This window comes from Ovis canadensis, chromosome 25 (assembly GCF_042477335.2).
Source record: "Ovis canadensis isolate MfBH-ARS-UI-01 breed Bighorn chromosome 25, ARS-UI_OviCan_v2, whole genome shotgun sequence".
NCBI classification, from domain to species: domain Eukaryota; kingdom Metazoa; phylum Chordata; class Mammalia; order Artiodactyla; family Bovidae; genus Ovis; species Ovis canadensis.
The window spans coordinates 61,791,535-61,815,719 of NC_091269.1; the positions used below are offsets into that span (position 1 = coordinate 61,791,535).

Here is a 24,185-nt window from a genome sequence, read left to right on the forward strand (position 1 = left end):
ATGCTGTGGCAGACGTTTATGAAACTCTTAATAAACTGAGCTGTTTACTAGCGGGGTCTGAAGGCTCTGAGATTGTGCTTCCCAGCTGCTTACTGAGACCGGGTCACCGATCTAGCTCAGCTGACTTGGGCTGAGAAGGGGGCAGGAGCGTCGTGTTCCCTAGAGGCCTGTGCAGTGAGGGTGTCTCTGCCCATCACCTCCGCCCCTGCCCCCCATGACAGGTGGGACCCTTAACTCCTTCCCACTTGGGCTCCCTGGGTGCTCAGCAGGCCAGCCTGAGTCCCCTGGCCCATTACGAATCCAGCACAATCCCTGCCTACACATACCCACGATCCATATTACTCACTCTCCCCGGACAGTGACTCCTGAAGTTCCTCCCTGGCGGCGGCTAAAGAAACAACTCTGGAGCCTCCACCTTTGAGGGCTCATGAGAGCATCCTTGCTCGCTTGGTTTTACAGAAGAACTATTCCCCCTCGCATCCCAGGAAGGAGTCTACTTGTTTGGGACACTTGCTGCGTTCAGGCCCCACACTGATGCCAGCTCCTGCTTGGCTATTTCAGTACATTTGTGAAATAACTTGTAGGGAATGTGGAAAAGTGTGCAAGAATAAGCCCATGTTTCTTGCCTAAACCTCAAAGCATGTGCTCTAAGGTTTATTCTGCAGAACCCTAGTGTTTGCTCACACACTCGAATGGGGAAGCTTTATAATATAATTGCTAGTTAATTAAGATTGCTGATGAAGAATAACGTGTCTGTTCTGCCTTGCAACCACCTGAAGGACCACAGCACACTTTTCAGAAATATATATTGCAGTTTCCTTCACTGAATGTTTGATTCAACTTTATTTGCTCATTCTGGGTTAACTGTCACTTCTGTGGCCCTGCGGTGCAGAGCTGGGCTGTCGCCTGCCCACTCTCCTCTCTTCCCTCTTTCCCCTGCTCTTCCTTCCTTCTCTCCCATTTTGAACAAACATACATTTCTCACCTCTCCTGCTGCCTAAGTCACCCAGCAGGCCAGAGCCAGTCTCCATGCTGTGTGAGTCTGCAAGGCACTGCCCGGGTGGCCCCTGCACACGGCGGGCGCCTCGTCCTGTCTGCTGGCATTCATGGCTGAAGATTGTCGGCTCACAGTCTCTCTTAGTTTACATCATCTGCCTGGAATCTTGAGAACCCATGGGGTGGGGATACGGGGAGCCCTCAGCGATGCTTTTGGAATGAGCATCGGTCTCCCAGCCCAGCTCCCCCTGCAGTGAGCACAGAGCTGCATTGTCTCCTGAGCGGCTCTGTGACTTCTGCTGCCGGGCGCCAGCACGGAGCACGCAGAGAATGCGGCCTGCCGCTCAGCGCTGCTCCCGCCCTGGGGGTTTGCCACCTTGCCTTCCTTCCCCGCTTCCCATCCTGAACACTCTCAGTTGGAGTTCGAGACCATGGCGGTCGTCAACACCTGCCTTTGAGATGCATAAGTTGCCAGAGCACTGCTGGGCCTGCAGAGGTGAGATGTGCCATCAGAGGGGAGACGGGCCGTGCCGGTGCAGAGTGAGGATCCGGTGTCAGGGGCCGAAGCAGCCCCGGGACCTCTGGGCTGATGCCTTGTGTGAGTGGGAGTGATGCTCTCCTTCAGGGAAGCACCAGGACTTCTATGGTCTGGGTCCAGGAGGGAGGAACCTGCGAGGGCTCGAGGCAGCGTGAGCGTCATCTGTGCACCCTCGTGGTCTCCACAGGACCTGTCTTGCTGCCCAGTGGCCCCAGAGGCCCAGCCACCACGGGGATGTCTGGAAATCCCTGAAGGGCTGGCCCTTGAAGACTCTGAGCTCCCCTGAGGGGCCCTGGACACCAGGAAATTCCTGGCAGGACCATCTACCCACGCAGACTCCTTGCTGAGCATCCCCCAGCCCGGAAAGAGCAGCTCAGAAGAGGCCGGGGCTCGCGAGGGCAGAGAGGAAGAGTGGGGCCTCGGGGGGCGGGATGATGGGGGCGGTGTCAGAGGTGGTCTCCTCCGGCTCGCTGTCCCCACCGTCCGGGCCTTCAGCCAGGGCCGGGCTGGCTCTCACCACGCTGTCCTCAAACTGCACCTGCTCCCTCTTGGCCAGCGAGCCAGCTGGCTCCAGAGGCAGCTCCGTCGGGGTGTCCAGGCGCCGGAGGGCGCTGGGCTTCCTCGTCCCCTTCAGGATGCTCTTCACGTGGATGAAGAGGGAGCCAGGGCCCTCCCTGAGGGCTCCGTGGAAGGTGTAGGTCTGCTCGGTGTCCCCAGAGCCGGTGGTGCTCACCACGCTGCTGGAGGGGTCTGTGTACTGCTCCGGGGGGGCCGGCACCTCTGCTGCAGCCTTGCTCTTTTTCCGCTTGCTCAGCAGGAAGTAGGCCAGACCGGTGATGATGAGCATAGAGCCTGGGAGAGATCTGGGAGGTCAGGATGCTGGGCGCATCCTCGAGAAGAGCCAGATGCCCACCGTCCCCGCGCAGGCAGCCTGCGCAGCCACCCTTAGGCCCCCAGTGCTCCAGCCCACACACCTAACTTGTCCTCACACACCCATATCAGACCCTGTGGCAGGCGGCTGCCTGGCCAGCAGGGGATGTCAGCGGGCCCGTCTGTGCTGGGGTCTTCACGGCGACCATTCGCCAGGAGGCCCTGTGCCTGAGGCCCCCTTCGTGTAGGAAGCTGATCCTTGTCCTGTTCCTGCCTGTCCTCCCTGCACTGTGCTCAGCCTCCCTCTCAGGGGTGGCTTGCTGTGTCTGGACCCGCAGCGCCTTCAGCAACCCTGGACTCCAGGTTGGATCAGAGCTTCCTTCTATTCCCAGGAGTGGAGACAGCCTCCTTTACCACCACCTGCCTCCAGCAAACACACGGGAAGGTGCAAAGCCCTTCGGGTGCAAGCCGGCACAGTGTTCCCGCCCCTCCTGGCCCCTCGCGCAGCCTCCAGGTGGAGGCCCCTCTGTCTCCTGCTGGGAGCCCGTCCTTGTCCAGAGGAAGGCGTGAAGGTGGCTCTCCTGCCTGCCAGGGCCGGAGCCTCCTGTGAGTCTCACACTCTCTAAAGGTAGGAGGCTGTGGCTCAGTCTGACCTTGGCAGTGCTGAGTCTGACTCTACTGAAGGCTGCCTGGAGTGGCCCTGAGACGCGGCTCTGCCTTTGAACCTCGTTTCCAAAGGCAGTCAGCTTCCTGGCATTTTAGATGGGTATTGAGGAGGGGTGCAGTTTTCACAGCTAGGGAGGGGAGAGAAGCGTCCCAGCAGAAAAAGTCATCACTGAAACCCAGAAGGCAGAAGCATCCATTTCTGGCTTCTGAGGTCAGAAAACTGGGCTGGCTAGCAGGGTGAGTAGAGGGGGATAAGCGGAGGGGTTTGAGGGCCTTTGGGGGTCCCGTTTAGTGTGCCTTCAAACCAGACTGAGGAGTTTGGACCTGAGTGCGTAGGGGCTAAGGAGACACAAGGGTCTGGATGGAGAAGCGATCATCTCGCTCCCTCTGAAAGCTCAGATCGCACACAAGAATTGGAGAAAAGGTCAGTTTGCTTTTGTGGGTGTAACCTCTGGACATTTACAGGAAAAATGCGTTTCCTGGGACGTTCTTGTCTCTTGATCAGTTCCTCATCCCGACGATCTACACCAGGAAAGGGGCCAGTGGGGCCCTAGGGGCAGCATCACTGGAGGCCCGTGAGAGGGGGTTCAGAGCCTCCTGCTCAGAGCCCTCCCCTGGCCGGAGTCTGCCTGCGTCCACTACCTCCTGGAGCTCCTACCTGGGATGGTCACGTGCCAGACCAGGACGGGGTGGAGGAAGCAGGCCCCCGAGAGCAGCGTGTAGGCCAGGAACCTCTGGAAGCAGCCCAGCCAGCGGGCCTTCTCTCTTGCTCTGTAGGCCAGGGACCCTGGCTGACACCTGCGGGGAGGAAGTCCAGAATTGGCAGGAAGTAGGGAGGCGCCCGGAGAAGTCCCCGCAATGTAAAAAGCCCTCAGAGTCTGGGATTGGGTTCCATTACAGCAGTGTTCTCTGCAGCGGCCCCTGGTTGAACTCCTCCGAGGAGCTGAACTCCTCACTGTGGGTTTCACAGTTAGGGGGCCTTGCCTGAGCCTCTCCAGAGGGTCTCCAACAGTTTTTCTGAAAGGCCGTGCAGCCACAGCTGTCTGGTCTAGCGGGAGGAAGATAAATGCTCTCAGGAGGCTGCACAGGTGGTGGGAAGGAACAGGCACCTCAGGGGCACCTCGGGAAGCCCCTGGTGCGGTGGGGAAGGTGTGCAGCACAGTGGACCCTCGGCTGCGACAGTTGGAGGGCTGTGCTTTGTACTGGACACATGGGCAACCGGGCTGGAATCCAGCTGCACTCTGCTCAAAGGGGCCTTGCCTAGACATGAGACGGCATCGGCCTCGAGGGGCTTCTCTGTTAACTGGCATGCAAGGACCACACACGGGCCTGGTAGAGGTCTGATGCTGCGCAGGTTTCCTTGAGGATGCTTCCTCCAAGTTGCAAAGGAAGTTCGTGTTTGTGTTTGGTTCCTCCTCCTTCACCCTCTGAAGTGGCCTGAAGCCGGACTTTGCACACAGCCCAGGCTTGCTTTGCAGGAATGGGAAGGCTGGGTTATGTGGGACCAGAGCCTCCTGCCACGGTCCATTGGCGCCCCCTGGTGGTCATTATTTGTTACAAACCCAGGGTGGGAATGGAGGAAGTCCAGAGAGGGCAGAATGCCCCTTTAGGGTGAGGGCAGCACCCTCTCCTGCCCTGAGAGGCTGCAAGGGTCCCTTAGCAGTGGTGTTCCTCAGAGATGGGGGAGGACTTCTGCCTCAGAGCTAATGCCCCTGGGAGGCAGCCAGTGGCCTTGCGAGATGCCAGGACAGCTGGATCTGAAGTCTGACTCTTCACGCTGACTGCCTAGGGACACAACTGCGTAGGTTCTGGGGATGCAGTCCAGCACTACACCTCGGCCACACCAACGACAGCTTCTGTGAGCTGAGCCCGAGTGGGCAGAGGCACAGCCCTCTGTGGCCACGCGGCCTCCCAAGACCCTGCCGGGTCTGCAGCCCTGCCCCACAGACGGGCCTGGAGGCCAAGGCCTGGACCCGCCCCTGCGTCCTGGCAGGAGGCAGAGTCGGTGCTCAATCCCAGCTCCGCATGCGCCAAGCTGGCCTTCTGTGGGGTCTGCCTCAGTCTGCCTGGTGGCTGACTCAGATGGCGGGTACGGTGACTGGGTGTTTCCGGAGGATGAGGACGACTCTGCAAGTGGAGTCTGGGTGGGGTCAGGCCTTGATGGGTGTCAGTCCACTCCCTGGGTGGGGGAAGGGTGAAGGGGGCCACTGAGCCCCATGAGCCTGAGCCCAAGTCTGGGCCGGGGCTCACTGCAGGGTCGGGAGGGAACCCAGGCACCGCTGCTCCCGGAGCGGAACACTTCGCAGCCGTGTGCTCATGGGCGGAGGCGTCTGGGGTGTTTGGGTCTGGGGGTGTTGGGGGAGCTCCAGAGGCTACTTACTGGAAGCAGACGGACAGCAGCTGAGCCACAAAGTAGGCCCCTTCGCTCACGGAGACGGCAGCTCCTGTGAACCTGTGTGGAGACGGGTGAGGGAGGCCAGACACACCCTTCACGCTCCCTGGGAGTTTTCTCACAGCGCCCTGGCCTCCTGGGCTTCTCTGCATAGCTGAACAACGGACTGGGACGTTCTTGACCGGATCCTGCCATCCAGCCAACAGCCGCCAGGAGCTGCCTGGATGCCAGGCCCTGTGCTGGGCTGGGCTGGGCTGTGCTGGTCCTCAGCAGTGGGCATGGGGTGGAGGCTGGGGCCCAGAGGGCGGTGAGGCCCAAGGCAGGCGCGACTACCTTGGCCCCACACTGCTGCTGGGACACTGGCAGGCATATCCATCCACCCAGGGCCACCAGGACTGTGGGTGAGCGAGGCAGCCATGTGGACAGGAGGAAGGCCTGCCCTGCTTCTGGGCTCCAGGACAGCGCGCAGTGGCCAGGGACAGGCTCCATGAGACAGGGAGGGCCTTCGGAGCCAGGGAAAGCCACTCTGTCTGGCAGGGGCTCCTGGGCTCAGGAGGCATAAGGGGAAAAATGCCAGGCTCTGGGAATGCTGGAGTGACTGGGAAGGCTCTCTTGTGCTCTACAGAATGGAGTAATGGCTTGGAGGGGCAGTGACATGGGTGCGTTTGAGAGAGTCAGAAGTTCCTGGGGTATAAACTGAGGGATAAGAAAGAAGGCAGAGGCCAGAGGATGACAATGGAGTGTAGGCTGGAGGCTGTGGGATCCATTGAAGATTGTCAGAAGGACCTAGTTTTAAGTGGCTGAAGCGGTGGAGTGGAGATGCGCCGGAAGGGTAGAATGGGATTGGGAGCTGATGGGTGTGATCCATGTATTAACAGCAAATCGAGGAGGCTGCCCTGTGGAGCAGCGCTGGGGAGGGCTCCTTAGGACACAGACCAGGGCACAGTGATGCGGGCAGGTGTGGGTGGGAGCAGGTGGGCGCGGAGGACGCAGCCTGGTGTGCTGCAGGCAGATTGGTGGTCCCTCAAGACGGCCTGCTGAGAAGCTGGGTTGTCAGAACCGGCAGGGAAGGGACCCCAGGCTCTCCTCACCCCTGCACAGGTTTTTTTTTTTCCCTCTAGGGGGCATTTGCAGAGGCAACTGGCAGAAGAGAAAGACAGAGGTTGAGAGACTCAAGGGACCCAGGTGGATGACTCTGGGCCCTGCTGGTCTTGGGCTTGGTGATGTGGGCTGAGCTGCTAACCCCTCTGAGTTCTTTTAATTTGCAAAACAGACTATATAATGTGCACTTCTCCTGAAACTCTGATGAAGTACAACATTTAACATTTAACTTTATGCTTGGCATGTAGAGGAGCTCAAATAGAGAGTCCTTTCAACTGATTCCCATCTCTCTAAAAAAAGAGCTTAATGTTTGCTGAATAAAGAAATGATTGATGAGATGGATAGATGGATGTATGGATGGGTAGGTGGAGGAGTGGGTGGGTGGATGGATGGATGGGTATGTGGAGGAGTGGGTGGGTGACTAGATGGATGGGTAGGTGGAAGGGTGGGTGGATGTATGGATGGATGGAATGCTGATTGGTTGGTTTATTGGATGATCTGTCTAAAGTCTTTTCCAAACAAGAGGATATTCCAGAAGCCCCCGCTACTCCTTTCGCCTTTGGTACAGAATGGAGCTCGTGTGGGGTGTGGGACGTGCTGCAGGTGAGTCTCTGCAGGACTGGGGTGAGCTGGACGAGAACATACTGGCAGGAAGGGGCCCGTGCACACACTCACAGCAGGTAGAAAGCCAGGCTTTTGAACTGTCCCCGGAGGAAGGTCTCAGCGCCCACGCCGATCAGCACTAAGGGAGGAGGAAGAGGAGGGAAGTGTGGGCCCAGGGCCTCCAGCCATGGCGCTGCCTTGTGGAGGCTCCTTGGCCATGAAGTCAGCCATCCCCCGGGCACTGGGAGCCAGGGGGTCTCTTCTCCGTGTGGCACAGGGAGCTGTGGCTGGGAAGGAGGGCAAGGAAACTTCTGGATTGGTCTCTGGGAACAGGAGGGGATTTATGCACAAGCCCAGAGGCCTTTTAATTCAGCCTCCCCAGAGAAGATGCCCGTCCTCTTCCACACTGGCCATGCCGCCACCCCGAGTGCCCCCTGAAACAGCCCACAGACAGGCCGCGAGCCCCGGGCTCCTCAGCTGCCCTCCATGCGGAGTGGCGTCAGGGGCCTTCACCACCCTATAGGCGCACGGGTGATGTGAGTCTGGGCCCCGGTGCTCGGCCGTGGGCCTGCCCCCACCCCGTTCCCTTGCCCGGATCACTGTTCTTGCTGTTTTCACGGCCTCGTTTTCACTTGCTGGCTTGGCGGCTGCATCGAACACTCTTGGCTCATTGTGTTGGACCCAGTGCTGATGAAGTCCCTGGAGTTTTGCTCAGACACAAGATGTGGCTCAGCCTTGTCTCGCCTCCTATCTTTTCTTGGCAGTTGGTGTTTGTGCTCAAATACTTGAGCTTCCATGTGTCCACGATGAATCCATCTCAGAGCCAGCTCTGTGGACTTGCTAGGTCCTGGCTGTCTCCTCACTCTCGCGGCTTCACTCAGCCAGCCGTGGCTCCAGCCCATCTGCCCGAAGAAGGAAGCTCGCCGCAGACAGCACGCAGGTTGTGTGGAGACGTTCTTCCGGCCGCAGTGACCCCGGATCAGACCTCTTCCTGGCCCTGCCTGGTTACGGCCGTGCGTCCTGTGTTACAGCCCAGGCACCCCGCGTTTCTCTCTGCAGGCTCTGAGGGCCCACACTGGCATTTGCCAGACTGTGGCGTCACCTCGCCTGCCCCGCAGAGAGCGAGGGCCGGGCTGCCGCTCCCGGCTGCCGGCGGGTGGCGCCCGTCTCTGCTGCACTGGGCCTGCTTCCCCGGGCAGTGGCGCCTCTTCCTCTCCCTGGGGGATCCCCTGGGTAAGCTCCCACGCTAGGGCGGCCTGAGCTCTTGATCCACGGCAGAAATTCTGACTTTTCACATGCAGGCTTCTGTCTCTCAGCTGCTAGCCCTTCCACCCCTCACTTCGCGGTGGGATGCAGAAGTCCTTTAGGGAGAAGGGGACAGAGCTCTCCTGTCTAGGAAGGGGATACCAGTGTATCCCTAGGGACTGGGTTCTAGCGCGCCCTGTGCTTGGGGGTCACGGTGGTGGAGGACACCACACCTCTGTCCTCGTCAAGTTGTAGCTGACTTCTGGCTTGTCCCAGGTTAAGAGTCGGGGATACCCTGACGCTTCCTGCCCCTCTGCAGCGTTAACACAACCTGCAGAGCACTCAGCGGATCGCATACAATGCTTGCACTTGTTCTGGCTCCTCCCAGCAGCCCCAGGACTCAGGGAGTTCTATACGCCCCCTTCTACAGGGGTGGAGGTGAGGCTCAGTGACCGTGTAGTTCTCCCAAGGACACACCTAGAAAGTAAAGGACCTACGAAACAAAATTGAGAATTCCAGCTCCAGGCCTCGGGCCATTTCCTGGTTTCCACTGTGGACCTGTGTGTGTGTGTGACGCAGTGTGTGTGTGTGTGACGCAGTGTGTGTGTGTGACGCAGTGTGTGTGTGTGTGTGACGCAGTGTGTGTGTGTGTGACGCAGTGTGTGTGTGTGTGACGCAGTGTGTGTGTGTGACGCAGTGTGTGTGTGTGTGATGCAGTGTGTGTGACGCAGTGTGTGTGTGTGACGCAGTGTGTGTGTGTGACGCAGTGTGTGTGTGTGTGACGCAGTGTGTGTGTGTGTGACGCAGTGTGTGTGTGACGCAGTGTGTGTGACGCAGTGTGTGTGCGTGTGACGCAGTGTGTGTGTGAGTGACGCAGTGTGTGTGCGTGTGACGCAGTGTGTGTGTGACGCAGTGTGTGTGTGTGACGCAGTGTGTGTGTGTGACGCAGTGTGTGTGTGTGACGCAGTGTGTGTGTGTGACGCAGTGTGTGTGTGACGCAGTGTGTGTGCGTGTGACGCAGTGTGTGTGTGTGACGCAGTGTGTGTGTGTGATGCAGTGTGTGTGTGACGCAGTGTGTGTGTGTGACGCAGTGTGTGTGTGTGACGCAGTGTGTGTGTGACGCAGTGTGTGTGTGTGACGCAGTGTGTGTGTGTGACGCAGTGTGTGTGTGTGACGCAGTGTGTGTGTGTGTGACGCAGTGTGTGTGTGTGACGCAGTGTGTGTGTGTGTGACGCAGTGTGTGTGTGAGATGCAGCGAATATTCATGTATTTAGTTTTCACTATGTTTTCTGTCCTGTTTTCGGCATTTGCATTTATTAACTTATTTAAGGGGCTTCTCAAGTGCCTCTAGGTCAGGAAGATCCCCTGGAGAAGAGAATGGCAACCCACTCCAGGATTCTTGCCTGGAGAATCCCATGGACAGAGGAGCCTGGAGGGCTGCGGTCCATCGGGTCACAAAGAGTCGGACACGACTGAAGCGACTTGGCGTACCACACAACTTATTTAGTCCTCACAAGAGTTTTATGTGAGAGTACTATGTTACCCTCATTTTATGTCAGAGGTGCTGGAGGCGTAGAGTGTAAGTAAAACCAGCCCATCAGCCAGCCAGTCATGGACATCTAAGTCAGATCCTGCACTTTAGTTTCCATTTGCCAGTTAATAGTTCTGCTGATCTCTCTGAGGACTCAGTGAGTTAATTAATGCCAAGCACATCACAGGTGCTCAGTGAGATCACTAATTTCTGGCACAAGAATACAGCCCAGCCCAGGTGAGGACCTCCACACGGGGCCTGTGGGAAGGGACCCTCTGCCCACGGCAATTCTCACGGTTGTTCACCTCTGGGGTGAGGCGGGGCCTTCCTCCACCTCTGCGCTCTTTGCACACTTGCACTGCTTCTGGCGGATGACCAGCAGATGGCAGGAGAGGTTCTCGGGAACTCAGCCCCTTTCCCTAACTTGCACCCCTTTGGCGCATGGAGAGCTATTTTGATGTCTTTAAACAGAGCCCAGTAGTCAAAGGGGCATTTCAGGAACACTCTAGAGGCAGTGCTTGTTTGTAGCTTAAAAAATGAGAATAACAGGGACTTCCCTGAACCCTAGTGGGTAAGATTCTGCACGTCGAGTGCAGGGGGTGTGGGTTTGAGAACTGGTTGGAGAACTAAGGTCTGCCATGCTGCATGGTGAGGCCAAAAGAGAAAAAGAAAATTTAAAAATGAGAATAACAATAGGAAAAAGAGTTGGGTTGGAATCCTGGTTCTGAGTGGGTAATTGTGGATTAGTAGTTAAACCATGGAGAAGGAAATGGCAACCCACTCCAGTGTTCTTGCCTGGAGAATCCCAGGGACAGGGGAGCCTGGTGGGCCGCCGTCTATGGGGTCACACAGAGTCAGACAAGACTGAAGTGACTTAGCAGCAGCGGCAGTTAAACCATGGGGCTTCCCAGGTGGCGCTTGCGATAAAGAACCCGCCTGGCAATGCAGGAGACATAAGAGATGCAGGTTTGATCCCTGGGTTGGGAAGATCCCCTGGAGGAGGGCGTGGCAACCCTCTCCAGTATTCTTGCCTGGAGAATCCCGTGGACAGAGGAGCCTGGTGGGCCAGATCCATAGGGTCACAAAGAGTCAGACAAGACTGAAGAGATTTAGTACACATGTCCTCACCCCTCACTTAGCCCATCTGATCTGGGTTCGCCATGTGTGGAATGTGTAGAATTAGTTCTATCTCCCAGAGTTGTTGCTTAGATTGGGGAAAATAATGCGTTTTGTGCTGAGAGATGTCAGGTGGTCCAGACACACGAGTTCCTTCCTCCCTCTGACTCTGGCCTGTTCAGCTCTCCCAGCCTCCAGGTAGCCCATTTTGGAGCAAGGGAAGTGAGGTCACCCTTCCAAGGGCTCTCAACCAACAATAAGCATGCTAGTTTCGCAAGCCCAGGGACAGAGGGAATGGCCTTTGGTTGGAGGAGGAGGGCAGGGGGCTGGAGTTGGGAGCATGACCCCTCAGGCCAAGAGATCCATAGAGAACTCTCATGGGAGGCCTGAAAGGCCCTTTGACACTGGGGCCAAGGGTTCCCCTGCTTGATTCTCCTAGTTTTGGGGCTCATGTTCTGAAAGGCAGACCACTGACTTTGTGGCAATGCTGATGGATGTGAAGTCTTTCCTTTCCTCTGTACCCATCTGTCTGCTTGTGGCCTTGCCCCTGCTTCTGCCTGGCCGCTGCCTGCCCAGGCTGCACGGCATCTCCTGGCAGCTGTTCCTGGACTGTGCTTCCATCTCCTCTTCCGTGGTTCTGCAGGGCTCTGCATAAATGGGCCAACCTACATCAGCCACTCACCCCATAAAGTGACGCTGGGCGTTTCGCCATGAGCTGGGGCTGGGGACAGAGGAGCTGACGGTGTGAGGATGAAGGTGGGGGACAAAGGCCATCACGTCTCCCGGATCAAGGCTTCATTATAACGTCTCTATAGAGAAATTGCCCCAGACCAGCCTTGATTCTGAGCTGCATCGTTCTTTGTGCTATAGGTGGTAGGGGTGCTGGGCCCACTGAGCAGCCTTAGACTCCTTCCATCCCTCCTGGTCACCCATCCTGTAGGGTCCTCTTGCCCTGGTCCCAGCCCAACAGAACCACCTTACAAGCCCGCCCCGACACAGCCCGTCCCAGCCCTCCATCTCCCTTCCCCTCACAGTCTCTGGGGAAGCATCTTTCCCGGAGTCTTGCTATACTCAACATCTGTGGGCAAGCCTGGCCTCCTCACCTCATCCCCTGGCCTCTCATTGCTTTCCCTCTTGTCTGAGCTGTGTCCAGCCACAGCATTTTCTTCTCCCAGAGGCCAGGGCTTTCTTCTGAGTTGCCGTCCTGAGCTGTTTGTTCTAATCAGCCTTAGCAGGGATCAGAGATTCTAGACCTGCAGTGCAGGCCTGGGCCAGGCACACAGCAGAGCATATTTCCAGGCATCTCAAAGCTCTGGTCCCAGAGTGTGGTTGGACAGAAGTGTGGGTGGATGTGCTGGGCTGCGGCAAAGAGAATGGGAGGCTTGATCAGAAAAGCAGGATCCGGTTCCTCACGCAAATGGCAGCTCCTTTGTCTGCATCTCTATTCCAGAAAATGGGGATCATAAAACATGCATAACTGGCCATGAGCCTCAGTCTTAGTAAATTATAGAGTGTTGTGCAAATGTAGTTGATGGTTAATAGCATTATTAGGAGAGGCAGGGCATTCCCATCTGTAGCCATGGGGGAAGGGGAGGGTTTATTCTTATCCTTTCCTTCCACTAATACATGTTTTTATTGTGGCACAAGAGCTCTTCTCTGTATACAAATGTTGTTCATTGATTTTCCTGTCTCGCAGATCCCTTCTACAGTCTCAACTGATGTAAATGGTCCAAAGCCCCATCTACCTTTACACCTCATGTGTAAGCCTCTCTGTGCATCCTGCTAGTATCCATGTGCTCCTGAGGATGGGGCCTGTCTGGGTCGGGGTTACGGCTGATGGCTGAGAGGCTGTCTCCACAGATTCTGACCCCTGCTTCCTCTGCTTCAGGGCCAGCGCCACGGCTGGTTGGAGCTTATCAGCCACTGGGCTGAGTTTTGACACCTGTCTTGCATTCAGCGCAAGCCTCCCTGGTGGCTCAGGCAGTGAATGACCTGCCTGCCAGTGCAGGAGACCTGGGCTTGGTCCCTGGGTTGGGAAGATCCTCTGGAGAAGGGAAAGGCAACCCACTCCAGTATTCTTGCCCGGAGAATCCCGTGGACAGAGGAGCCTGGTGAGCTGCAGTCCGCGGGGTCACAAAGATTTGGACATGACTGCGTAACACTTGCACTTTCACTCGCATGCAGTGCAGTGTCCTGGTGAGAACGTAGGACACTCCTCAGAGGTCACTAGAGGCCGTGCGAACTGACTTTCCACGCCAGTTTTGGCCCTGGATGCCTGGGGAGCTGGGGGAGAAGGTCGTACTCACTGCTGCTGAAGGTAGCTCTTAACACCCCACGTTGTATTTATTGATTTTCTTCATCCACAGCTATGGCGTATCTCCTACTGGTCATAATGTCTGCAGGGACATCTCTGGTAGGGAAACGCTGGTCTGATGACAATGGCTGGGGATGGTTCAGAAGGGGCCACAGCTGACTATAGACCTGAAAGCTATATCTGCACCATTTCTAAGAACCCAGAGATGCAGGAACTAGCTGCTAAGAATCCAATGAGACAATAAGGTAGTAGTTTCAAGCTTCTTAACTCAGAAGGAGCTGTGGCAGATTCGAAGTATGGCACGGAAGTTTGCTCGGGTGTTGAGAGCCATTCAGTGGACACCTAGGAACCAGGGTTCAGACACACTATGAGACGAGGCCAAGATTTTACAGAAGAAAATTTTAGATGTTCAGTTAGAAGAGATTAGAGTATAGGGTGGTTCTTCGTGCCCTCCATCAGCACTCACATGCCTGCTTAGGCAGAATGTTCTGAAAGCAAGAGAGTCCTCTTTCTCCACCCGATTCTGTGTCTTAGACTGTAGGGGACCATCCAAGAGGTCTGTTTTGTCTGGCCTTGTAGACTGGCCAAAGTGCCTTGGCAGGTTGCGGTGATGCCTCCTCGGCCTTCATCCCCTTGGTATCCACACCCTTTGTTATATGCCAGTGCAGTCCCTTGCACTAAAGAGAAGTCTGTCTCCTCACCCCTTGAATCTGGGCTCAGCACCGTGACTTGCTTTGGACAGCAGGATTGTCAGGTAACAGGCAAGCACAGATGTGAACCGGACTTGGGAACCGGACCTACCCTCTCGTGTTCCTGCCGTTATCGTAGGCATGTGTCTATGCCAGCCTGCTGGAGCACCAGGGGCCTTATCACCCCAGCCAAGGCGAGTCTAGATGGACCAACAGCTGTCTGATCCTCAGAGAGGTGAGTGCACTCGTCTGTGTGAGCAGAGCCTCCTGGCCTACTCGCCCAGATGTGCGAACAATGACAGCTCATTTCTGGGGACGCCTCTTGCCGTCCAGTGGTTCAGACTGTGCTGCCACTGCAGGGGATGGGGGTTTGATCTTGGGTCCAAGGACTAAGATTCTGCATGCCTTGTAGACACACGCACAAAGCTTATGGCTGTATGTCTAAGGTTTTGAAGTAACAGCATTGTTTTGGCATAGATAGCTGACGTATCTACTACTGAAATCAGCTTTATTGTGGTATAGTTGCCATGCAATGAGCCGCATGCGTTTAAGTGTGCGACTCGCTAAGTATTAAATATGTATACACCAGGGAAACCACTACTCCACTCACGATAATGAACACATGTACCACCCCAAAGTTTCCTTGTGTCTTGTAACCCCACCCTCCCACCTTTGTATCCACTCCCCTGCGTGCATTCTTGCCAAGTCGCTTCAGCTCTGTCTGACCCTTTGGGACCCTGTGGAACGTAGCCTGCCTCCGTCTCCTCTGCCCATGGGGTTTCCCAGGCAAGAATACTGGAGTGGCTTGCCGGGCTCTCCTTCGGGGATCTTCCTCACCCAGGGGTCAGGCCTGTGCCTCCTCCGTCCCCGGCACTTGCAGGCGGGCTCTCCATCGTGGTGCCACCTGGGCGCCCTCATGTCCCCTCCCGGGAGCCGCCAGCCCGTCTTCTGGCACTCGAGATTAGTTTGCAGTTTATGGACGTTTATGCAAACGGGATCATACAAGATGTACTCCTTTGCTATCTGCTTTCACTCATCATAATCATTCTGAGATTTATTCATATTATAGTTATCAATCGTCCATGCCTTTCTATTGCCGAGTAGTATGGACATATACTTTGGTTTGTAGCTTACCTGTTGATGGGCACTTGGGTTGTTCCTAGTTTGGGCTATTACAAATAAAGATATTATGAGTCTTTAAGTACAATCTCTGTATGAACACAGATTTCTTTTCTCTTGGATGAATACCCAGAAGCAAAATGCCTGGATCATGTGGTAGGTGTATGTTTAATTTTTAAAGAAACTGCCAAACCATTTCCGTAGTGAGTATACCATCTTAAATTCCCATCAGTAGTGTATGAGAGTTCCACATCCTTGCCGACACTTCAGCATTTGGTATAGTGAGTCTTTTTAATTTTAGCCTTTCCAACAGGTATGTGGTAGTATCTCATTGTGGTTTTGATTTGCGTTTTCTAAATGACTACTGATGTGGACTATTTCTTCATGTGCTTATTTATCATCGTGTCTCTGCTGATTTATTTTCCATTCTTTTAACATTACACTTTCAAGAGTGATGTTTTTAAGTTTGAAGTTATGCAGTTTATCAATTTGTTCTTCTATGAATTGGACTTTTGATATTGTACCTAAAAACATCTCTGCCTAACACATCACTAAGGTTTTATCCTATTGTCTAGTTTTATAGTCTTGGGTTTTACATTTATGTCTAACCATTTTGAATCATTTCTTTGTGGGTACCCTTAAAAAATTTTTTTGTTTTTGGCTACACCATGTGGCATGCGCCCAGTCAGGGACTGAACACGTGCCCCCTGCACTGGACACAGAGTCTTAACCACTGGCTCACCAGCGGTCTTGTGATTTCTTTGTCTAGTTTTGATAACCCAACAATGCTAGTTCATAGAGTGCCTTGTGAACCATCTCCTCCTTTTCAAATTTCTGGAACGGCTACGTAGCAGAGTATTAGCTCTTCCTTTAGGGTTATAAGAGTCAAGATTAAGAAACCACCCGGGACAATACTGCCTTTTGCTGGTGATGTCGTTTACATGGAGAGGCCCTACAGACTTTCGCTGCTGCTGCTGCTGATATTGACCTGGATGCAGAATGGCATCCTTCTTGCAGAAACCCACAGAAGAAACTTCTTCTAGATCTTGGCTTCAAGTCAAAGTATTTGACTCAAGTATTTGATTCTTATGCTTTCTTGTATTCAAACAGAATGTATGTGCTCACTCACCTTCCATACGGCAGCTTTCCTGGCCTTAGGAAACAATGACTATGCCTCCAATTGCTCTCTGCTTTTGCTGCACATACCATGTTTCTTTATCAGATCTTTACCCAGGCCTGTGGCAAGCTAGGAAGGCTCGGGGGACAGCCCCGCATTAGCCGTTTGTTTCTGCCTTCCTTCTTGATGGCAATTCTCTTCAGTTGGCTGCACAGACTAAAGACAATTCTCAAAATAACTGTTAGCCCACGGAAAATATAATGCGGCTACCATCTTTCCTCTGGTTTCATCACTACACGTGGTGTAGGAATAATCAGCGTCCTGTGGCGTGATCTCAACGGCCCAAGCTCAAAATGTGAAGAAAAATATGACTCAGGGTAAGAGCTTTCATGGTATCGCCCCCTTTTCCTTTCTAGCCTCAAGGATCATATGTTAACGTGTTCCTTTCCTCTGATCTTCCTTTTCCATCCTGCAAGGAGATCCCACAGCTCACACAGTGCCGTCCGTCTGTCCTGCACACTCCTCTAGAATCAGACAGTGCTGAGCGGGAATCTACATGCCACGAAGTTTGCTGATTTCGTCATTGGATGCTCATGACCCCAGAAGGCAGATGAATTGTTATCCTTACTTCATAGATGAGAAAACTGACATTTAAAATGAGTAGGTGACATGCCTAAAGTCACATGTCTAGTAAGTGGTAGAGAGGGACACAGATTCGCCCTCCCAAATACTGTGCTTCAGAGCCAGGCACTGGGGCATGCATTTGCTAGCTTGTCTCCCCGGTCAGATCATACCCGTCTCTAGGTTAGAGGTCATACCATTCTAATCTGTGTCCACATTGTGCAAAGTGGGAACTCCGCCAATATTTTCCAGATAAATGAGTCTTACGTGGACGTCTAGACGTTTGTTCTAACTCTAAGAAGGAGGAGAGCGAAGTGAAAGTGTCCATTGCTCAGCTGTGTCTGATTCTCTGTGACCCCATGGACTGTAGCCCACCAGGCTCCTCTCCGTCCATGGAATTCTCCAGGCAAGAATACTGCAGTGGGTAACCATTCCCCTCTCCAGGGAATCTTCCCAACTCGGGGATCGAGCCTGGGCCTCCTGCTTTGCAGGAGGATTCTTTACTGTCTGAGCCACCAGGGAAGCCCCTAACAAGGAAGTCACAGGCATAAAGAAATAGAGAGAGAAATGCTTGGACCAGATTTATCATCTCCCAATGGTAGGAGCATCTTCCCTGCTGGCTCAGACGATAAAGCGTCTGCCTGCAGTGAGGGAGACCCAGGTTCAATCCCTGGGTCAGGAAGATCTCCTGCAGAAGGAAATGGCAACCCACTCCAGTATTCTTGCCTGGAAAATCCCATGGATGGAGAAGCCTGGTAGGCTACAGTCCATGGGGTCACAAAGAGTCGGACACGACTGAGCAACTTCACTTTCACTTAATGATAGGAGGGTGGAACAAAGATGGGACTATTTCATTTGCTTCCTGAGACAGAGTGGAAAACAGTCTATATCCACTTGTAAGATCTGAGAACAATAAGGTCTTGCTTGGGTAATAAAGCCACCTGCAGACTGCTGGAGTGCATGAAGCTTCCCTAGGTGGCAGGAGAAGGTCACAGGGACATACATTTAACAAGGGTGGACATTAGTGTGAAGGGCCCAAGATGACTGTCCCAGAAGCATCAGTTGTTTTTCTTCCAAAGGCTTTAAATAGGACTAAAGTCAGACTATGCATTTGCTGTACTCTTTAAAAAATAATGAGAACATCTAGGTTTAAATGCTTCCTTTATCCTGGTCTATATTAATAAGCCAAGTCTCCATTTGAGTGGGCTGGGCAAGGCATGGGGCTGTCAGGAATGCAGCTCTGTCGTTTATGCAGAGAAGAGGTTAATGGGTCAAGAACCTGGAACAAAACAAAATTCCTAAGTGACCCCAGGTTGATCCCACACTGATTTGTGATAGGCAGGATTTGCTTAAAATGGCTTCGTCTCAAGCCAGCTCATTTTCCTGTTGGCCGTGTGGTGTCCTCTTGGGAGATGTGTGCCGACAGCCCCCAGACACACTTCTGTAGGCTAGAGGTCATACCATCCTAATCCACGTGCCTACGCTGCACGAAGTGGGGACTCCGTCAGTGTCTGCCAGTTGAATGAACCCTAGGTGGGCTCCAGACATTCTGTTCCACTGCATCAGCACGCGGTGACGGGCAGACTGGCCCCCCAGCACCAGACCTGCTCCTTGCAGTGTGCTCAGCTGCTAAGTCGTGTCCGACTCTTTGCAACCACGTGGACGGCAGCCTGCCAGGCTCCTCTGTCCATAGGATTTTCCTGGCAAGAATACTGGAGCGGGTTGTTGTGCCCTCCTCCAGGGGATCTTCCTGAGCCAGGGATCAAACCCATGTTCCCTGAATTACAGGCAGATTCTCGACAACTGCGCCACCCAGGAAGACCAAACCTGCTGTTCACTGGCTGTTTAACCTCTCCCAAACTACCAGAACATTCTAATCCTTCACTTCCTCATTTGTCAAATGAGGTTTAGCTCAGCACTTGGTCCTCTTGGACACTGGCACATCTGCGGCAGTGACTTTAATTAATAATTGACTTCCGAGTGTGTTGTCAGCCCGGTATCTCTGGACACATACGTGGGAGGTCCTACTGTGACCCTTCCCTCTGGAAATGTGCGCAGATTTGTCTGTCCAGATGAGGTGCAGGAGTGAGTGTGGCTGGAGAGAGTCACGGTGGTGCTGGTCAAAGCGCGCTTGGGAATCGTTCAAAGAGCACGAGCAGCTGGAATGGACACCCGTGACTTCACAGACCTAGAGAATGAACGGACGGCTACCAGTGGGGACGCAGAGGGTGCAGGGCAATAGAGGAGCAGGCACAAGAAGCCCAAAGGGTCACTGCGGAATTATACGAAGGCACGTGTGTGAGACTTTCGAAAGTAAAGTGCCATGGGATTAAACGGATCTTTCGTTCCGTAAAATCGATCACATAATATTGCAGATAAAAGAAGGCCAGTCTTTCGATTTAGGAAGTGTTTGGCCAACCTTCCTTTGTCTCCGTGGAACTCTGTCCACTCTCGGCATGACCCTGCCTGCCTGAGGCTGTGCCCAGTCCGGAGGGACCAATGGTGGGGGCTCTAGACCACCAGGGTGGCCTCACCCAGTCACATGTGTGTCTGTGTGTCTGGTGCCACATCTCAGCAAAGGAGGGACTCCCGGTGCCTTCCATGGCCAGGGAAGGGGTACCAGTGAAAGATGCTAGCCAAGTGTATGGTAAATGGGGTCTGTGATGATCTGGGAAACTTACGATGGATCCAAAGGCAAGAACAGTCTCATTTTCTGATTTTAAAATACTTCTGTCTGGGGTGAAATCTGTGAAGCCTGGGTGCCCTTGTTTGGCGGTGGCACTTGTGTGCACTTGTGCTGTGGGGCTGGCTGTGGGTGGGACAGCAGTGGCCTGTGGGACCCCTGGACACCCTAGTGGAGCTTCATTTGGAGGGGCTGAATGGGGAGTAAGAGACGAGTTGAGCCAAGAAGCCCCTGCACAAGGGATGCGTTGGCCACAGCCGCTGGGCTCGCCACCCTGGGGTGTGTCCCCAGGGCCGGGGACCTTCCGAGCTGCCGACAGCCCCAGGTCCTTCTGCGGAGGGAGAGGGAAACGGGGGAGGGGTTGCTGGATCAGGAGCTGCCTGGTCCCTGCAGGTGGCACTCCGGGTGACCTGGCTCACGTGCGTTTCCCAGTTTCTAGGAAACTCAGGCTCCTCTGCACAGGGGGACCAGGGCTACTTTAGGTTTCCCAGGGTTTCTGCAAAGTGACAGCCTCTGACTCAAGTCTGATTTCCCCTTTAGCAGCAATGCCCCTATTCACAAGGCCTGGACTTCTCAACAGAGGATTTCAAGAAAAAAAAAAAGGCTTAAGGGAATAAGGAATTTGCAGACCTTACACATTGGAAATAGGCCAGCAGTTCAGGGATGCTGAAAGAAACTTGAGATTTTCCTAAGATGACTAACACCCCTCTTTCTAGCTTCCCACCTGCTCCTAGCATGCTAGAAAGCCCCAAAACACCATTCCTGGAAAACCTGGACATTAGAAAGCAATATGGTGTGCTATATTTAACCTGGTCCCTATATCAAAACCAAGCAGGAGGCCCATCCTCTGCATCAACGGTGGCTTTCTGCAAGAGATGAGGGTTGTGGTTCAGAGGTGCAGTTTGTGTATGTGTGTGGTGTGTGTGGTGTGTGTGTGTGTGGTGTGTGTGGTGTGTGTGTGTGGTATGTGTGTGTGGTGTGTGTGTGGTGTGTGTGTGTGTGGTGTGTGTGTGTGGTGTGTTTGTGTGTGTGGTGTGTGTATGTGTGTGTGGTGTGTGTGTGGTGTGTGTGTGGTGTGTGTGTGTGTGGTGTGTGTGTGGGGGGGGCACTATATGTGTGTTGCTGCAGACCCTTCCACTGGCTGAGATAAATCAGACCTTTAAACTGTCTGCAGCTAATCCATTAGAAGTTTATAAACCTCTTAAAACAGCTTCCCAACAGAGCCAGGCCTCCCCTCCAGGCAGAGTATGACAGGGAGAAGTGTCACTGTGATTTCTGACAAATGAAAGGGGTGCGTTTTACATATTAGGAAACCAAGACTTAGAGGATGGCGGGGTGGAGTCCAGACCAGCAGTGGTAGAGGGTAGGACCCCAGACACAGAAACCCTTCGGGTTAACCTCCCTCCCCCAGGCTGGATGGGAAGGTGGCTTGGGGCTCTTTCCTCCAGGTGCAAGCCACATGGCGGTTCCAGCAGAGGTTGGAGCTGAGGCCTCCATTTGTTATTTACCCAGAACCCTCAGCAGAGCGATTCTGGACCCTCTAGTGCCCCTGGGGCATGAGGCTTCTTGCCCTGGGAAGAAGGAGCTCTTTGGCCAGAGTCCTGGCCTTTTAAAAAGTCGAGGGATCAGGGTTCCAGGTCTGCTGTCCTGATTTGTAGCATGACCTTGAGCAAGGTCACTACCCCTATTTGAATTTCAGTGCTCTGTTTTGTAACAGGATGGGTGGGATTAGACCGTTGACGACAGCCCTCCTTGTGCTAACTCAGGGTTACATGCGAGGAAAGTCTGTTTGCTAGCATATTACCTTGGGAATGACACAGATCCCCGTGGAGCTCTGAAGTATGTCCTAGGGCTTCTCTCAAGAGGCTTACACACTCAGTTCCACTCAGCTACGCTCAGTTCCTGCATCCTTGACCTTCCAAAACACCTGGCCAGCAGGGCCAGTTATCTTTATCATAAAGACCAGAGAGCACCACCCCAGAGCACCCAGGTGGCTTTCCCCAGGTCGTGCATCGGTGAGTGACAGGGCTGGGGACTAGCACTGTTTGAGATCAGCTGGGGGCCATTTCCCATTTGCCAAGATGCACGCATGAGATTGTGAGCAGCGTGGGAAGGCAAGACTTGATCAGCAGTGGGTGTCTCTTCCTGGCCTTTAAAGTTCAGTGGGGCCCAGAGCTAAGGGTTCAGAGTGCTGGCTGCTCACTTTCCCAGCAAAGGTCCTGGCCACCCCAGGGGCACCGGGCTCAGGACCGGCTGTGAGCTGGGGAAGTGAGCAGGCAGAGCGCGGAGTCACAGCTGCTCAGGTGCTTCTGTGACCACCCATCTTCCCAGGCAGAGCGCGGCGTCACAGCTGCTCAGGTGCTTCTGTGACCACCCATCTTCCCAGGCAGAGCGCGGAGTCACAGCTGCTCAGGCGCTTCTGTGACCGCCCATCTTCCCAGCAAGCCGGGCTGGGGGGGAAGAGCAGCCCAGCACGGGGAACTGTTTCTTCCCCAAACCCATGGTGCTCTAAGGGAAGCCTGGGACCTCTGAGTCTGGCTGTCCTCCGTGAGGTGGGCTGCGTTTGGCATAAAACAAGGTGCCCTCCATTGGCCATTTCCATGTCCCTCCAGTGAGCAATCCGGTTTTCACCTTTGCCCTTTACACTTTCACCTCAGGTCTCCCCCATCCACCTCGCAACAGTCCCCAGGAAGGGGGGTGGCCCCCTCAACTCATTTCACAGATGTCAATGCTGAGGGTTCCCAAAGTCACATGGATGGCGGGTGGCCAAGCGGAGATTCTGTACCATGCCCCCGGGTCCCAGCCCCAGGCTCAGCCCGCTGCGTCTGCCACTGCCCTGAAGAGCCGTGTTTCCGGGGTTTGGGGGCAGGAGGTGAAGATGTGGCCAGGTGTTTCTGCCCATCCCCCACTGGCCGGCGCCCATCCCCCACTGGCCGGCGCCCGCCCCTCGGGCAGCCCTGTGTGCTGTGCCCAGTGTGCAGGGGGCTGGAGCTGGGAGGCAGGGTCTTACCTGCAGCGGTGGTGATGCCCAGGAGCCGACAGGTGTATTCCAGCCCCATCCAGAACACCTGCTGCTTCATGGCGCCAGGGGCGAGGCAGGGTCCCAGCAGGGCAGGCAGCAGAAGCTCTGGCCCGAGAGGTTCCAGGTTGCCTGTGTGCAGTGGGAGGCTGTGGCTGCCAGCTCTGGGCTTGTGCACCCTGCCTTCCCAAACCAGTCCAGGCCACCTCAGCCTGGCCGAGGTGTGAATAGAGCTCACCTTCCCAGCTTGCCAGGTGCTCGGCTTAATCATTACCTTGGAAGAATGCCCTCACTGCTCAGCACAGCCAGGGCCTGGTCTGGAGCTGCCGCGGCCCCAGTGTGGCCGCCGGAGATCAGGCCGATTAGGGCTGGGCTGGAGGCAGCCTGGAGCTGGCAATTAACTGTTTCTGGCTGGGAGGAGGGAGTCGGCCAGGGAGCCAGCCCAGGCTGTTCCTTACTGGGCAGCAGAAAGGCCCAGAGAGAGTCACACCTGGGCCTCAAGTCTGAGGGTCTGAGAGTCGGTGTCTGGCAGGTTTGTGTCTGTGTGTGTGTATGGGAGAGAGGCATGTGTCTTTAAATCCCAGAAACAACTTTTGAAAGGAGTCCCAAGCTTCTATTCTTCTGCACATAGGTGGATTAGAAAGCTTTCAAGTCTGTGGCACATTTGGACTCTGACTAGACATGCTTAGCTCAGGCCCATGCCACACACAGAATTTTCTCCATCCCTGATATGTGTCCCTGACAGGTGATGTGGGAAATTACTGTGATGCTTTGGGAGGTGAGTCTCTATGTCAATAATTAACTGAGTGACCTTGGGGAAACCCAAAGACATGCGTGTGCCTTGTTAACTTTTGCAGGAAACAAATGGGAGGGTTTGCCTGGATTGATGGTCCTCAAAACATGTTCTGAGGGAGGCTTGGAGGAAACTGCCTTCTAAAATTGGACAATGGTGGGCTTTTATTAATTTTTAATTTACTAACTGACATAGATCAAATTCTATCAAGCCTTCGTTTTCCTTCCAGACATTTTCCTGAAATTTTTTATGCCTCTGCCCCTGTGGGATAGACAACAAAAACAACCACTAAATTAGGAGGAAAAAAAAATTCCTCAAACCAATGGTCTGTGGTGACCTAAATGGGAAGGAAATCCAAAAAAAAAAAAAAAAAGGAGATATATGTGTTTGTAGAACTGACTCTGCCGCACAGCAGAAACGAACACAACATTATAAGGGAACCGTACTCCAAAAAAAACAAAACACAAAAAACCCAAACCCAGGCCAGGTTCTAGTAACTATACAAAACTCAGGCATAGTCTGCTTTGCTTCTCTTTGTTGAAAATGTATATACCGTCATATAAGAAATACTCTTTCTATTAAATTTATTTTAATTTAATCAACTTGACCAAGATTTCATAAAGAATTCTAGAACTCGTATTTTTCACACTCCTTTCCCACTTTGAATGAGTTTAAGAACCTCTGTGTTCATGTGATCTTTAAGACTGAGGTTAAAAAAAGTATGATTTAGCACATTTATTAAGTTTTTTGTTGCTGACTGTGTTTTAGCAGC

The 24,185-nt window shown here is 54.0% G+C and overlaps 1 protein-coding gene across 2 annotated transcripts; it reads right to left on the minus strand.

Annotated features, from left to right (window-relative positions):
* Positions 1-824: 824 nt before the first annotated feature.
* TMEM72 (transmembrane protein 72) lies at positions 825-23,174 on the minus strand. 2 transcript variants are annotated; one of them, XM_069572334.1, is made up of 6 exons: positions 22,859-23,174; positions 22,612-22,752; positions 7,239-7,305; positions 5,451-5,522; positions 3,729-3,868; positions 825-2,386 (listed from the first exon to the last, which is right to left on the minus strand). In XM_069572334.1, the coding sequence occupies exons 2-6, from the start codon at positions 22,679-22,681 to the stop codon at positions 1,908-1,910; spliced, it is 828 nt and encodes a 275-aa protein (XP_069428435.1). In that variant the 5' UTR covers positions 22,682-22,752; positions 22,859-23,174; the 3' UTR covers positions 825-1,907. The 2 variants fall into 2 exon arrangements, with proteins under 2 accessions (XP_069428435.1, XP_069428436.1); XM_069572335.1 differs by having other exon boundaries at positions 22,895-23,170.
* Positions 23,175-24,185: the final 1,011 nt, after the last annotated feature.

Bases quoted from the DNA above. Each gene is read 5' to 3' on its own strand.
- TMEM72 (XM_069572334.1), bottom strand. From the start codon at position 22,681: ATGAAGCAGCAGGTGTTCTGGATGGGGCTGGAATACACCTGTCGGCTC. The intron at 5,523-7,238 runs GTGAGTGTGTGC...GTCTCCACACAG, and splicing joins AGCCTGGCTTTCTACCTGCT to GTTCACAGGAGCTGCCGTCT. The intron at 2,387-3,728 runs GTAGGAGCTCCA...GATCTCTCCCAG, and splicing joins CTGGCACGTGACCATCCCAG to GCTCTATGCTCATCATCACC.